Genomic DNA, 16,422 nt, shown 5'->3' with positions numbered 1-16,422 from the left:
ACCAATAATAAGGAATTTAAGACTCGCCCCATTTAAATAAACCAACTACATATTAGTATCAAACTGAATAATTACCAAATATAAACATACAGTGTATCACAATAAGAGTTATTCTTATTGCATAACTGCATTCTGTTGCTTCATTCTATTAAGCCTCCAAAATTAGGGGCTACACTGTTTTAATCTGTTTGTTTTTTTCATTATGAAGAGAAGACTGTGACACTCAAATTGTAACAAGTCCTAAGCTACTAAAAATATACATTACTAATACAGGTTGGACCTCCTAAAACCAGGACTCTTTGGTCTGTCAATGCCTGGAGACCAGGGAGTCCTGGCTGGGAGCCCAGTGGCAAGAGGGCTGGCAGCCCCAGCAGCTGGACCAGGGACACAGTAGCCCTGGATGAGGAGAGATGGGGCAGCTAGGGCCAGCAGCAGGGAGAGGTAGTGGGCTGGGGAGGTGAATAGCTGGAGATCTCCCCTGGTCTGGCAAATTCCCTTGTTTGGGATCAGTCAGGTCCCAAGGGTGCTGGACCGGAGCAGTCCAACCTCTATGACATTTGTGATTACGTATTTTGTTTAAGAACATTTTAATTTGTAAGTGCACCTTCGTCTTAAAAATAGTTTTATTTGGCTTTGGTTTTACCTGGTCAGGAAAGCCATTTTCAGTGACATGTGAAGGTGAAGCATTTGGTTCCTGATATATTATAAAATCCTTCCTAGAGAAAAAAATTCGAGTGAGAATTCAAGGAATATCTGAGCTTAAAAAAAAATGCTTAAAATAACTCAAAAGAAACAGTGAATAATGTTAGTTTAATAAAAAATTGGTTTATTCACCACCGAAAATTTTGATTTTCTGAACAGAAATTCAAATCCAAAATATTTTGCAGCTCCTGATGCAGCACCTTATGAGAGTTGTAGTTTAGTTGCTTTGTACTCTTATTTTCCTATATAGGCTAAGTTCTCAGGTTGAACTACATCTCCTGTGGTGCACTATGGTTCACCCCCTGGAGAGGTGAGGCAGCGCATCACAGGAATCCTTGGCCATGCTACATCTTGTAGAAACTCAGTCCATAGAGGACAATAGGGTCATGATGTTACTGAACTATTACTTCCAGATAGCACCACAGCAATATTTATAAGTTAAAAAAAAATGCTAGTTTTCAGATTTAAAACACAAAACACACAAATTGTGCACTAAAACAAAAGAAAACACCTAGGTTTTTTAACTCTGAGCAAGTCAAAGCACTGCATGAAACTAATAAAAGTTAAACTTGTAAACGTGAGACATGACATTCAGTGTTGTACTTTGGACAAATCCATAAGGTATTTTTAGTTAGGATGTTCCTCTCTCCCCCAAGTATTTATTCAAAGTTTTCATAGAATTTCTCACTCCACTAGTTTAAGGGTTAAAGTACTGTAATCAACAAAGTAACAGTGTATAGAGACCTCTTAAATTGTTTCATTTCTTGTCAAATGGCTAGTGAAATGTAGTGACCATTTGCAACCCAATTGCTACTTTGCATACAAATATTAATAATGTTATAATACGCATGGAGAATAGGCTGCTTCCTTATTTCTACAACAGAGTTGAAGCACATTGCTGAGGCAACATTAGGAAGCTTGGACTATCCCTGCAACAGTAACTGTTGTGCAGTTAGAGAATTTCAATCTCAGGAGCTGTCAATCCAGCATGTTTATGAGAACTGAGTTTCATCTTTTACAAAGACATGCTTTTCAAGATGAAATAACTATCACGCCACACTTAGAAGGATTCATACACACAAACACAAAGAGCCTATTCCATATTATGAATTAGAATATAACAAATTTGCATTTTAAAAAACCTTTTCTTTTATTAATTGAAAAATAGCACATAAAATAAAAATGTGATACCAACTAACTGCAAAATTCAGTTAAAGACATACAAGAACATGAGTGAAAGAGTATCAATCTTTACCCTTTCATTTCCACATTATCAATCTGTCAATCTTAAATGTATATATTATATTTGTCTTTATTCTCTGGATAAAATTCCCGCCTTTTTAGTTCTTTGTTCAGTGATCACTATGGGTATGTCTACACTACCCCGCTAGTTCGAACTAGCGGGGTAATGTATGCATACCGCACTTGCTAATGAAGCCCGGGATTTGAATTTCCCGGGCTTCATTAGCATAAGCGGGGAGCCGCCATTTTTAAATCCCCGCTGCTTCGAACCCCGTGTAGCGCGGCTACACGGGGCTCGAACTAGGTAGTTCGGACTAGGGTCCTATTCCGAACTACCGGTACTCCTCGTGAAACGAGGTGTACCGGTAGTTCGGAATAGGCACCCTAGTCCGAACTACCTAGTTCGAGCCCCGTGTAGCCGCGCTACACGGGGTTCGAAGCAGCGGGGATTTAAAAATGGCGGCTCCCCGCTTATGCTAATGAAGCCCGGGAAATTCAAATCCCGGGCTTCATTAGCAAGTGCGGTATGCATACATTACCCCGCTAGTTCGAACTAGCGGGGTAGTGTAGACATACCCTATGTTTCTCTATTTCTTCCTCTACTAAACTAATCGGAAATGACTACTAAGATCTGCAAGATTAATTTATGTGTTCATAGGTAAGTATTTCTAAATAGAAAAATAGTCTAAGCACAAATTTACATGAAATAGTTCTGAAAGGAAAAAACGTATTCTAAGTCTTCTGGACTTAAATTTTTCTGTCTTCCAGATGAGCCATTTCTTTTCAGGGGATCTAGAAAACATTACCAAACACCAAGCAATAAAAAGCTAGTAGCAAAGGCTGTGACAGCTAGGGATGTAAGAAACTAGTCGACTAGGCTCTTGCTACATTTCAAAAGCAGCAGCACTGTGGGAAGCACAGGGCCAGCTGGGGACTCAAGCAGCCCCCTTCCTGATCCCATGCTACCTGCTTTTGAAAAAATACAAGAGCCTCTGGGGGGCTCTTGTACATTTCAAGGTAGAAGTGGCATCGGGAGCACAGGGCCAGTGGGGAACTCAAGCAGTCCCCCCCGGCTGGCTCTGTGCTCCCCATGCCACTTCTGCCTTTGAAATGTAGCAAGAGCCGGTGGGGATCTTGCTACATTTCAAAGGTGAAGGTACCCTTATCAACTAATCAAATAGCCATTGCAAATTCCATCACTATTCAATTAGTTGATTAATCTAAATTTAACATCCCTAGGTGGAGCACAAACTAGGGACATAAAGTGGTTTTAAAATGTAACCGTGTAACCGCTAAAATCCTAGCAATTACATAGCTACATGTGCTGCAGACTCTGCAGTATAAAGCTTAAATAAAGCTTTATACTGCAGAGCCCACAGCAAAGCCTCCCTGGGAGAAGGCCAGACGCCTTCCCCCTCCAGTTACAAATGCATGTAAATGATTCTGCCTAGAGACATAAGTCCAGATTTGGTCCTGGTACTCGCAAGTGAAATGACTGACTTCAATGGAGTTGCATCGGTCTACATTAGTGCTACATCTGGCCCATAACTAACCAGCAAAAAATAATGAAGCAGTAAGACTACCAGCAGTTTGTCTTTACAGACTAAATATGTCCTGGCCAGCAGTTCAATCCGCTTTCATCTATCCAGAGCTTGTGGCTCTAAAACTGAGTCTCATTGACAACTTAAAATGCAAAAAGCATAGAACCTCACGCAAGGCGGCAACTGGAAACTTCATGCACCTAAAGCTCACCTAAGTACTTTGAAAGTAATATTTTATTTACATAGTTGGGCTAAAATAACAGAACATTATGTTGACAAAGACCTAATATTTCAATTGTTTCATTAGCTACATACTTCATATATGCACCCAATTAATTGAAATGGGTCGTATAATAGAAAATATTACCGTATTAAATGGTATTAACATTTTGCTTACTTGTACATAAGGGAAAGGGCACTTATTTCCACTTGTCCAACCCATTCCTGTATTGAAAAGGAAAACAGTTTATTTGAAAGAATTTCTTTGTAAAGTTTAAATGTATCCATATATGCAATAAAAGAAAAAAATAACATGTAACATTCTAAGCTTGGATTTTGACTAAAGATTTTACTTTATGTATTCACACTCATTTTGAATTATGGAACAGAAAAATCATACATTTTGTAACTTGGACTAGAGTACGGATGCTGTTTTTCACAACTGTTCTCTACATAAATTTAGAAATCATACATAAGAGATAATGAAAATAAAGTTTTAAAGATACAATTATCAAACACAAGCAAGCAGTATGTAAAATTTTGCAAACTGACTTAGAAGCATACCTCCCACTAGAATTCTCATTGGTGATTTTTATTAGGTGCTTTTGAAAATTGTATCCAATACCTTTAAAACTGTCCTTGCAAGTCTTAAATTAAAAGGACGTGCAAGAGAAATAGGTCTAAATAAACACCCATTCTGAGGGTATGTCTACATTGCATTCCTCTTTTGAGAGAGGAATGCAAATGAGCGAAATTGCAAATGAAGCGAAGATTTGAATTTCCCACGCTTCATTTGCATAATTGCGTCCGGACGCTATTTTGAAATACCCTATTTCGAAAAAAGAAATGCTATTTCAAAATAGCGCCTGGACGCAATTATGCAAATGAAGCGCAGGAAATTCAAATCTTCGCTTCATTTGCAATTTTGCTCATTTGCATTCCTCTCTTGAAAGAGGAATGCAATGTAGACATACCAATATGACCTCTCTCAGGGTATTTCTTTTTTTAAAATACAATGGGCACTAAGATACTATGACCTAGATAATACAAAGGTCTTGCCTTTTAGCCTGAAAGACCTTGGTTTCCTAATTACTGCCACTGAGAGGTGGGAAAGAGGATAGACATACATCACTGTATACATCATAGCCAATTAATGTCCACTCCAGTGTACGGGAGCCAAAACTTGAGGCAGAAAGTTGTTGCGTATTCCTCTTCACGCAGAGGGGCGTTACTTTACGCAGTTCCCTGTGCAATGCAAGACAGTATAACTTCGGGTTTACACTCTAAAAGGGTATACATCTTAGGATCTGATACATGCCCTAGCTGAAGCCTCCCTAAGCAAGGACTGGTTAAAAAGCCTGCCTGAATATGCTGCTGCCAGGTAATGTTCCTACCTGGATGCATGCCACTGAAGGGACAAAACTAGAGAACTCTGCAGCTTGTCACAGCAGTACAGTATTAAAGGGAACCCTAGCTAGTGGGTTAAGGGCTCAGTGGTACACCAGTTCTAGCTGGCACCCCAGGAGGAACCCATCACAAACATCTCCCATAATTCCTCCCCAGTGCAAAAGAAAGCAGAGAAACAATTCTGACACTACAATGTTTTCCAGTAAGAAACTCTCTCTCAAAAAGTCTTTGAGTCCAAATAAATTCAAATGTCTCTCTTTACTCATTCTAGATTTGTTGAAGGAATAATCAAAATGGGTTGCCAAGATTCTCTTTTAGAGGAGTAATATCAGAGAACCTGGCACTCAAAACCTACTTTTTAAAAATTCATTTTTAATGTATCTATTAGGAAAGGTACTAGAATTATTATCCTGAAATTCAAGCCTTCTGTTTAATCAAATTCCAAGTAAGACACAGAAAACAAACACAAGCTTCACAATGCCTGAGGGAATGTCTCAATGCTGAACTGGACAGACCATTTCAGAGAGAATCATATAGATATAGTTCAAGTTTCCCTGATCACCCACTCTCTTAGCTTATCTGCATAAACTACCAAAAAGAACAATGATAATTGTTCTAGTTGTGTTATTTTTATGTGCACACCTGTCTACTAGGATCTAGAATGAGACTAACATCTTGCTTCTCAAAGATCAAACAGATGGTAAAGAACTATGGTCAATACTAACAGCCAGATTCAAACCACTAACTCAATACACAATTAAAAACTCTTTCAAAGTACATTAAAGAATATGTATTAAGTAGACAAATTAGTATACTTTCAGAGTTGTGTTGGGTGTATGCAGGTTATTTTAATACACAAACTAAATCAGTGAATAATAAACTCCTACTGTAGACAAGCCCCTAACAAGCGAAAGCTACTGTTTTCATTATCACCCTAAAGCAGTATCCAAAAACTCATGGGATGTGACAGAACTTTTAGATTTTCTTCTCTCTTTTTTTTAAATGTCTGTTAATTGCATAATAAAACTAAACCAAACATTAATTTAGAACTGAGAGCTGAAAAGGTGAATTTCTAATTAACTAAATTTCAGAAAATAGGCTTGAGAGTAATAGTAGTACAGTAAAACTCCAGCGGTCTGGCACTCCTGATGGTCCAGCACCATCTGGAACCCGGAAGTGCTCCGAAACTGACCAACTACTGACTCCGGGAAACCCGGGACAGAGCAGCTGGGGTGCTGCCGGGTTGGTCCCATAGCGCCAAGGGGCACATGCCCCCCACTCCACCCCAGACCCTCATAGCCTCCCCTTCCAATAGTCTGGCATATCTGATGATCTGGCACCCTCTGGGTCCTAAAGGTGTCGGATTATCGGAAGTTTACTGTAATACCTTGTGTCTTCTTTATAAACGTAAAATGGGTCGATTTGCTTTTTATTTTTAGGTAGCGTTTTCCTGATACTTCTACATATGATAGGGCTTGTCTATGTCAAGAGATTTTGTGACCAACATAGCTCCCCTCAGTGCTCTATTGCCCTATTATAAACCATTATTTATATGAGTACATGTTACCCAGGGGTAAGATGCATGAGAAAGTCATGGATTACATCAATGCACAATATCTAGACTAGTAGTTTGAATTATGCACCTATATATCATTATAGTTCCACCACTAACTAAAAATCCTTACTTCATGGCCTTATCTACTTGAGACAAAGCCTTTTTTTCTCCTTTGCAAATAATTTTTAGAAGCCAAGACAAAAGTTCACTTGGGTGGCCATACAGACTCCCGACTTCCTTGTATGACAGAAAGGTCAAGATAGGATCTCTGTAAATGGCTAGATGTACATGTTACTGAAAAATATGCATCTCTTTAGATTATATATTTTATTAAACAGATTTAGTAACATAGTACTGCACATTTTATTTTTCCTATACTTTCTTTTCCACATTTTAACAATGGTTTTGCTCTCCTAGTAAACACATTTTCAAAAACCAGATCTCCTCCATCTTTGTTAGTACTGTACCTTAGGTAACAGACAGAGAATTTCCATTTAGATTTTTATTTGCCATTTATACTTCTTTACGCATGTATAAAGAAAACTGTCAGTTTCATTTTATTTTTTTATGTCTGTGCACTAGCATAAGGAAATGAAAGAATTTTTAAAATCAAAACAAAAACCAGAACGGTTGTGATTCATTTTTAAAAATATATATATTTCCTTTTCAGGGTAACATGGCAATTATAATGTAGGTAAGTTAATGCTCCCTGGAACAGCAGTCTCTCTCTCACAATAGGTTTCACACACCACCAAAAGAGAGGCAGTAATGTGGGAAGCAGAGACCTAGCACTTGTGCCAACTCTGGTACCACTGATGATGCTACTGTGGAGTAGTGACAGATACGACCACAGAATTTAAAAAAAAAAAAAAAAAAAAAAAAAAGATCAGTTTTGTTCAGTTGCTGGCTGCAATTCTCAACAGACCATAGCCCTTCCTCTACTTCCATACGCTACTGTCATACCACACAAAAAGAAAAATCCAACAAGTGAGCATCTGCCCACATGCAATTTTATGATCTTTTAAACTATCATTTTTTAAATAATTTTCAAAAATACAAACTCCAAAATAGTGCAAATCTCTCTCAAATGTGTCTGTGCACACATTCTATATAACATATAATTCAATTCACTGAGGTATCTTAAGCTAATTTCAGTTGGACAAAATAAATAGAAATTATATTCTACAATTCACATTTAATTAAGTAATACATACCTGGGGGTTTTCCAAGCACTTTAAATACTCTTCAAATGGCCCTTCTATAAACTGTAAAAATGACAGCAAGTGTTTACTACATTATTACTGTTTATTTGTATTGCCATAATACGTAGGAACCGAAGCCACAGACCAGGACCCCACTATGTTAGGTGCTATCCAAACAGAACAAAAAGTTGGTTCTACCCCAAAAAAAGTACAGACTAAGCAGAAAATGAGACAACAGAATGATACGGAGAGACAGGTACAGGCGTACAAAGAAATAATGAGACAATATTAGTCAGCAGGATAGGCAAAATTTTCAGCACAAAGCCTAATTGTTAAGTTCTTCATAAGGATCTTGGCTAAGGATTGTTTAAGAAGAAGAATGATGATGATCTGTGGTTATCTGCAAAGAGTACCTCCCAAGCACATGGTGTAGCATAGGAGAAAGCAAAAATGTACTTCTTTGAAAATGAAAGCAATAGAACTTTTTTATTTTTATTTTTTTTAAACGTGTTATCACTGGTGACCTTTACACATAAATAAAAGTATGAACTGAATATATTGTTCCTGCACCGACCTTTTTTTTTTAAAAAAAAAATAGATCAGCTTAAAAGTTATCAAAGATTTCTCAAATATAAACTAACATCTAAATACCAGATACCACTTTTGAGTACAATAATCAAATGCAATTGTAGGAATATTCTAGGATGTATAATCATGCTCCGTAATTTTTTCAAAAGTTTGTGATTGCAGAATGTACATCCAAAGACATGTCATCTTTCTATACAAGGGGTTTTTTCCCCCTATGGGACAACAAAGTGAGGTCACACATCACAGGGTTCACAGGCTGGGTAGTAGGCATGGCTTACTGGGGAAATCCTTGGTGAGCTTAAATACAAAAAGGAAGCTTACAAGAAGTGGAAACTTGGACAGATGACTAGGGAGGAGTATAAATATATTGCTCAAGAATGTAGGGGAGTTATCAGGAAGGTGAAAGCATATTGGAATTGCAGCTATCAAGGGATGTGACGGGTAACAAGAAAGGATTCTAGAGGCATGTTAGAAATAACAGGATGATCAGAAAGGATGTGGGCCCCTTACTGGATGAGGGAGGTAACCTAGCGACAGATGATGTGGGAAAAGCTGAAGTGCTCAATGCTTTCTTTGCCTCTGTCTTCACAGACAAGGTCAGCTCCCAGACTAATGCACTAGGCAACGCAGTATGGGAAGGAGGTCGACAGCCCTGGGTGGGGAAAGAACAGGTCAGGAACTATTTACAAGAGTTAAACATACACAAATCTATGGGTGCAGATTTAATGCATCCGAGAGTACTGGCAAATGTCATTGCAGAGCCTTTGGCCATTATCTTTGAAAAGTCGTGGAGATCAGGAGAGATCCCGGATGACTGGAAAAATGCAAATGTAATGTCCATTTTTAAAAAAGGAAGAAGGACAATCCAGGGAACTACAGACCCGTCAGCCTTACCTCAGTCCCAAGAAAAATCATGGAGGAGATCCTCAAGGAATCCATGTTGAAGCACTTGGAAGAGGGAAAAAGTGATCGTGGATTCACAAAGGGCAAGTCGTGCTTGACCAATCTGATTAGCTTCTATGATGAGGTAAACTGGCTCTGTGGATATGGGGAAGTCAGTGGACGTGCCAGACCTTGACATTAGCAAAGCTTCTGATACAGTCTCCCACAATATTCTTGCCAGCAAATTAAGGGAATATGGATTGGATAAACGGACTATAAGATGGATAGAAAGCTGGCTAGACTGTGGGGCCCAATGGGTAGCCATCAATGGCTCGATGTCAGGTTGGCGGTCTGTTTTTAGTGGAGTACTCTAAGGATCAGTCCTAGGACTGGTTTTGATCAACATCTTTATTAATGACCTGGATGAGGGGATGGATTGCACTCTCAGCAAGTTTGCAGGTGACTCAGATGGGGAAGAGGTAGATATGTTGGAGAGCAGAGATAGGGTCCAAAGTGACCTAGACAGATTAGCGGTTTGGGCCAAAAGAAATCTGATGAGGTTCAACAAGGACAAGTGTAGGGTCCTGCACTTGGGACAGAAGAATCCCAAACATTGTTACAGACTGAGGATCGACTGGCTAAGTAGCAGTTCTGCAGAAAAGGACCCGGGGATTACAGTGGATGAGAAGCTGGCTATGAGTCAACCGTGTGCTAACGGCATATTAGGGTGCATTAGGAGGAGTACTGCCAGCAGATCTAGAGAAGTGATTATTCCTCTTTATTTGGTTTTGGTGAGGCCACATCTGGAGTAATGTGTCCAGTTCTGCTCCCCTCTTCCCTCCCCACTATAGAAAGGATGTGGACGCATTAGAGAGGGTCCAGTGGAGAGCCATCAAAATGATTAGGGTGCTAGAGCACATGAGCTATGAGGAGAGACTGAGGATTTGGGTTTGTTTAGTCTGCAGAAGAGAAGAGTGAGGGGAATCGGATAGCAGCCTTCAAGTTCCTGAAGGGAGGTTCCAAAGAGGATGCAGAAATGCTGTTCTCAGTAGTGACAGATGGCCAAACAAGGAGCAATGGTCTCAAGTTGTGGTGGGAGAGGTCCAGGTTGGATACTAGGAAAAACTATTTCACTAGGAGAGTGGTGAAGCACTGGAATAGGTTACCTAGGGAGGTGGTGGAATATCCATCCCTAGAGGTTAAGTCTCGACTTGACAATGCCCTGGCTGGGTTGATTTAGTTGGTATTGGTCCAGCTTTGGGCAGGGAGCTGGACTTGATGACTTCCTGAGGTCTCTTGCAGCTCTATGATTCTAGGTAAAGCCCAGCCCCTGCCCTTACCACTCCAGGCCCCAACTTCTGCCAGACCAGCCCTCCCTGGCTCCTTCGGGTGGGGGCAGGTCCAGGCCTGATCTGGCACGCCACGCAGCCCAGGAGGGGGAGGTTTGGTTAGGCTGTGGCCAAGTGGTGGGGGGTGGGAGGAAGGGGGCTTGGGCTGGTGCAGCTGGGGGCGGGGGGGGAAAGAGAGAAGAGGTCTGGGCTGGCACCGCTGTAGCCCAGCCCTCAGTGGCCAAGGTCTCTTACCCCCTGCAAGAGAGGTTGGTGAGCGTAACAAGCAGGGGGCACAAGCCCCCTAGTTCCTTTTAAACTATAAATTGCTTGTAAGAATTAGAGAATGGACCCCTTACCAGGAAACTTCATTTCTTATATGTTTGAAAAACTCCATGTAACATGATCGTACCACATAATTAAAAAAAAAAAATCACTTAATCCATTAATATCAATGATTCCTTATTAGTCAAGTCGCACTCTTATTTATGGTAAAAGTCTAAAGCAAAAATGTGAGAAGTTACTTACATAATAATTATATTATGACTGATATCCAGTAAAAGGATATTACTTAGCAATCTAGTAAGAGTTTGGAGTAATACCACAGGAAACATAGGACTCAATAGCTTTTCTATTTTAGTATGGTGTGTACATATAAAGGGTGGGAGAGCACATTCCAAGAAATGTAGATCTTCCAACAAGCTCATGGGGTCTAGTTACTAGCTGTAACAATATGTATAAAACAATGTTAAAAAAGTACAGATTATATATTTAACAGTATTACAAGAAAATGTTTTCTGCTTTGTGTTTTGTTGACACAGCTCTCTCAATTTGCTAATAAAACTTCAAATGAAAAAATTACAAACATGGTTTGTGTCTTATCGGCAAAGGATTCTTGGTCTGTGTAGATGATAAAGCAAAGCAAACCAGACAAATGTATGATTTACTAGCCAAGTGCAGATCTGCCTAATAAGACAGGCTAGGAAAGATCGATATCAATTGAGAAAAATAGCAACTTCAAGAGCACAAGAAGCAGATATACAAGAATAAGACAACTGTTTTAAGAAATAATAGAACACATGAAAGCATTGAAAAGATGGTTGGCTTGAGTAAGGAAGAGAGCAGCATTTTTTTTTTTTTTTTTTATAAACCGGACACAGATAAGAGATACCAATTAGAGTTTTAGTGGAATAATGCATTGGAAGGGTTTGAGGTCAGTTATATTGTCATATATAAATCATTGTATTTAGAATATTTAAAGATAAAGTAGTTTTATAATTTGTGTCTGAATTATGTTACAAGACAAGGTATAATGGAGTATACATAAAGGGGAGGCAGAGGTAAACGCAGAACATTAACCAGATCCAACCTGCCTGCATGACAAGTCAGGATAACTCAGGCATAGCCAACCCATTGAACGAAGAGAGAGAGAGAGCCGAAACAGCGGCAGAAAAAATGTGAAGAGCCGCACCAGAGTTTTGGGGGAGGGGGGTGAACGGGACGACACTGCCCCTTTAAAAACCACCAGTTAGGCTTTTTGGCCACATCAGGCTCCCGTCAGCCACCACCATCTTGCCAACACCATTTTGCTGCTCCAGATGGCTCCTCTGCACCCGATAAGCACAGGGAGCTGGGGACCATTTGTAGGGGTGCATGGGATAGTTTCACAAGCCATGGGGGGAGGCTTCGCAAGCTGCACTTTGAGGGGTGAAGAGCCACATGTGGCTCGCGAGCCATGGGCTGGCCACCCCTGGGATAACTGATCATTCCTCTCTCCTGATGTTTTATTAATGCTTTTGTCTTCGATAAAATGGTGGTATACTGATTTAAAATTTAGTAGTGAAGCTTAGTAATTGGCATGGACTATACTTTTCACCCAACATAGTGAACAAGCTGCAATTCCTTTTTAGAGTCACTTGCTTTAAACACCTACTTAAGTTGGACCTAGGTATTAAAAACCCTGCTACAAATAGCAGTACAGACCTAGGAAAGGAAACAAAGTTAATGCTTAGGAAAAAATTGGCATTTACTTACCGCTTCAAATTTTTCTCTGTTTTTCCGAAGATAATTTATACAGGCATTCCTAACATCAACATGGCGAGATTGTGAGTGTAACACCTATAGAAGGAGGGGGAGGGGGAATTAAGAGAAGAGCTGTGATTTCTTAATCTCCGTGGAAATTAATGGTTGGATGATTTAATGAATATCAGTTTAATGTAAGCTTGGAAAGAATCCCATTTTTAAATGAATTTTGGATGAATATTTCAAAACAGACAACTGTATGAATATTACTTAAAATTAGATTTAAGTCAAACCGTACAACGCATTTCTTAGCAGAACTGACAGCATAGCAACAGTCCATCAGACTTTGTTTCCCCCTTTTCCAGTATCACCACCTTAGAAGAAAACTCCCATCACCAGAATAACTTTGAACAAAGAATTTAGTCTATAATTTTAGTTAGTGGAAGAGAAATGTGATCAATGTAACAATACCACTCAAAGTGAGGAGACCTAGGTCAGAATCTGAAGCATTAGTCCTACCACAGCAGTTTATTTGTACTTAAGACACTTTTCTTTTTTCAAAATAGGTTGGGGGGGGGGGGGGGAGACATGACATGAATATCATTATCTTACTCAAAAGCTTCAGCAAACTCATTCACAATCTAAAGCAGGGAAAGGCTTTAAAGTTGTTTCCTGGATGGTTTTTATACAAGGTGACTATTCCCAGTTTGTGCTAATTTTGCACTAAAAAATCCTTTTCTGAGACTGGGAAGTTCAAAACTTCAACCTAAAGTCCCTAGATGGAACACGAGGAGTGTGCACACATGCCAGTATGTCAGACTCTAACCTCCCTGAGATGTGGTGCTTTCCCCTTGACACAGACAACGTTTTTTTAATCCTCACTCCCTTGTTTTTCATCCTTATTAACACTCACTAATGAGATCCATCCTCCGCCCCACCCCCCAGCTATCGCCAGCGTTTACGTGCAAGTACTGCTGGTTACTTCAATTAAATAAACTACTTACCTGCTCAGCTACAGCCCTGAAAAGACAGGATCCATCCTTGGCAACCCGCTTTCTATATAAACCCTGAGATCGCAGGTAGCTGTCCATAGAAGCGTCCCCAGGCGCTTCCACGCTGCTACGAGGATGACTCTGCTCCCCGCCATCTGATTTGCAGGCAGCCTCCATATTTACTGCTTAATACCGTAAAGAATCACTGCTCCTCTCCTAGCCCCACATGGCTACGACAACAGCTCTTGGGAATGAAATGTACTTCCTTCTTCAGCAATCGGGGCAGCAGCAGGAACACCAGCTGGCCTTACGTTGTCAAATTTCACGTGAGACTCATGGACGGATTTTTACTGCATAATTTGGATTATTAGCTCTTTAAAAGAGTCGATTTCTGGCCTCTCAAGAGGGCCCGACAGCTGTTCTCGGAAAATAATCCGAGGGGTCCGGCTCCGACCCCTTCTTCAGGACGATGAGTATTGATGGCTTCTCTTGTACACACCCAAGCTGTAAAGCGGAAAACAGAAGAGAAAGGACATGTGCTGCTACTACTGCCAAGAAATGGTAACCTAAAGTTTGTTTTCACTTTCAACTCGATGCCAGAGATATTACTGGGAGATGTAGTTCTAGAGAAACAGGAAGCGGTGGGGGCTCCTATAGGAAGAGGATAGAAGGGACGTGCTCTGTACGAACCATGAGCACACAGTCCTGACATACCGTGCTGTCTCCACGTTATCCGAGGCAAAACGCTTACGACAGTGAGTGAACTAAAGTTTCAAAACGAACTACTTACACTGCCGCCGCCTTTCTAAATACTTAACAGGTTAGGACTCCAGTATCAGGTCTAGCAAATTGCCAATTTATGGTGCAGTTCAGGTTTCGATTCTTTTTGTTGCTCCTCCTACATTAGTGCTGCTTTATAGCTCAAAATAAGAGGGAACGCCTACATTTTGTAGCACACGGGCTTTTTGCCTTAACTAGTTCATGTCTTGGCTTTTATAGCAAAAGCGCTGCTGGGACTTCCATGGACACGATTATTATTGAGCCAATGAGAAATGCAATCATTAGTTCTGGCGTTGTCGCCATACAAGCAGGCTACAGTTCCTCCGCTAAACTGAATGGCTTACTTTTCATGGGGCATTTCACAAGTTGTTTTTAAACCGCCTTCAGATCAGAAGCAAGACAACTGAAAAGGTCACTTTCCGGTTCTACAGCTTGTTCAAGGTGGTACAGTTATCCAGTAAGCAGTGTAGAACTAGTTAACCTGTAATGCCCATGATTACAGCCAGTCCACGTATGGTGCTCTCAAAAAGCAGTGGAAAAAACAGTTCGTCCTTTACCATAAGGCACGTTGCATTTTTGCTTTTATTGCTAGCTCAAACTTTAAACTGCTTGGAGACCTAGCAAATACAACCCCTCCTCACCCCATAACGTTTCTTGGCAGCGTCTCACTTTTCATTTAGCATTCTTCCAGGAACTGGTGTCCTTTTTATCTTTCCGCTGAAGTGTTTTTAGCCAGACATTTCAGTGTTGCTTTAAGGAAAGGCAAATCCCAGACAACCACAGTGAAGTGATTGGGAGACCAGTAACTACTGTGAGAAGAGTTATGGGGGAGGAGAGCCGACAGACAGGAGGAGGGGGGGGAGTCACAAGCGAGGCGAGACGTACATCAGTTGTGCTAGGTAGATACACTGAGCGGGACACTCACACCAGTTTCCCTTGCAAGCAAAGTTCACTTATTTCCTTTTTTAGTCCATCAGAAACTAGGCACCAAGGCCAATACGCGCGGTAAGCAGCCCCGCCGCCCCGCAGCTGGAACACAGCGCGAACTTAACGCTGGATCGCCCAAGTAAAGCGCACACACAGGAGGGCGGGGAACACAGCGCCTGCTGAAACGCCGTGAACTCCCCCCCCCCCCAAAAAAAAGACACAAACACACACACGCTCCAGATTTATTGTCAGACCGGGCAAAAGCCACCCGCTTCAGCCTCCGCTCCCCCCCAAACGCAGCTCCGTGCTGGGCCTCTGGCCGCCCGCAACGATTTCCAGGGGCTGAGGCCGGGCGCGCCCTTAGCGCGGCGGCGAGGGCCGGGCAAGGCAGCGATGTTGGGCCTGGGCCCGGGGGGGTAGCGTGTGTGTCACTGCGGGGCTCTGGCCGCGCTCACCCAGCACGACCCGCCTGCGAGCGGGGGGCGGCCCAGCTGCGGGGAGCCGGCGGGCGAGGCGCTGACTCCAGCGCCCTCCCCCTGAATTGCCCCTGCGCAGTGACTGGCACTTACCGAGAGAGGGGCGGGCGCAGCAGGCTCGGACTCTCCCTTCCTCCTCCTCACCTCGCGAGGGCCCCTGGCCAGCGGCGGCGCAGGCACTTCAATCTCCCGCGTCGCCTTCCTATGATGCTGCCGCCACCCCCGTCGCTTGCTGTTGGTTTGTTCCACCGGCCACACCCGTGCGAGGAGCCGTGGCTTGCACCATGCGCGAGGAGAGGGGAGATATTTTTTGTGCTCTACGGGCGCGGTGGCAAATCGAGTTGTTCCCATACACGCGTCAGGAAAGGGGTGTCTCACATGCACCCCCCACGGAAGCAGCTAAATGGTACAGTCCGGAGCGTGCAGCTGGTCTCAGGGGTCTGTCTGAGGCGCTCCAGTGCGGTAGCTGCCCTGGCTTTCAGGGCAGGATTAGTCGCTGGCGTGGGGCTATCGTCCTGCTGCTGTTTACATGGGCACGTTTCACTGGCTAAACTGACAG

The 16,422-nt window shown here is 41.9% G+C and overlaps 1 protein-coding gene across 4 annotated transcripts in view; it reads right to left on the bottom strand.

Annotated features, from left to right (window-relative positions):
* OTUD4 (OTU deubiquitinase 4) overlaps window positions 1-16,143 on the bottom strand; it is a 51,350-nt gene extending 35,207 nt beyond the window's left edge. Inside the window, exons 1-6 of one of the 4 annotated variants that reach the window (XM_075929877.1) lie at window positions 15,957-16,143; window positions 13,693-14,184; window positions 12,701-12,784; window positions 7,881-7,931; window positions 3,883-3,929; window positions 644-716 (exon numbers count right to left, since the gene is read on the bottom strand). In XM_075929877.1, coding sequence (XP_075785992.1) covers window positions 644-716; window positions 3,883-3,929; window positions 7,881-7,931; window positions 12,701-12,784; window positions 13,693-13,857 — 420 coding nt within the window. In that variant the 5' untranslated portion in view covers window positions 13,858-14,184; window positions 15,957-16,143. The other 3 variants (XM_075929876.1, XM_075929874.1, XM_075929875.1) reach the window with 3 other exon arrangements.
* Between the last annotated feature and the right edge of the window lie 279 nt (window positions 16,144-16,422).

Source organism: Pelodiscus sinensis, chromosome 5 (genome assembly GCF_049634645.1).
Source record: "Pelodiscus sinensis isolate JC-2024 chromosome 5, ASM4963464v1, whole genome shotgun sequence".
NCBI classification, from domain to species: domain Eukaryota; kingdom Metazoa; phylum Chordata; order Testudines; family Trionychidae; genus Pelodiscus; species Pelodiscus sinensis.
Note: the sequence above shows the minus strand (reverse complement) of the source record. Positions and strands in the feature narration are given on the sequence as shown.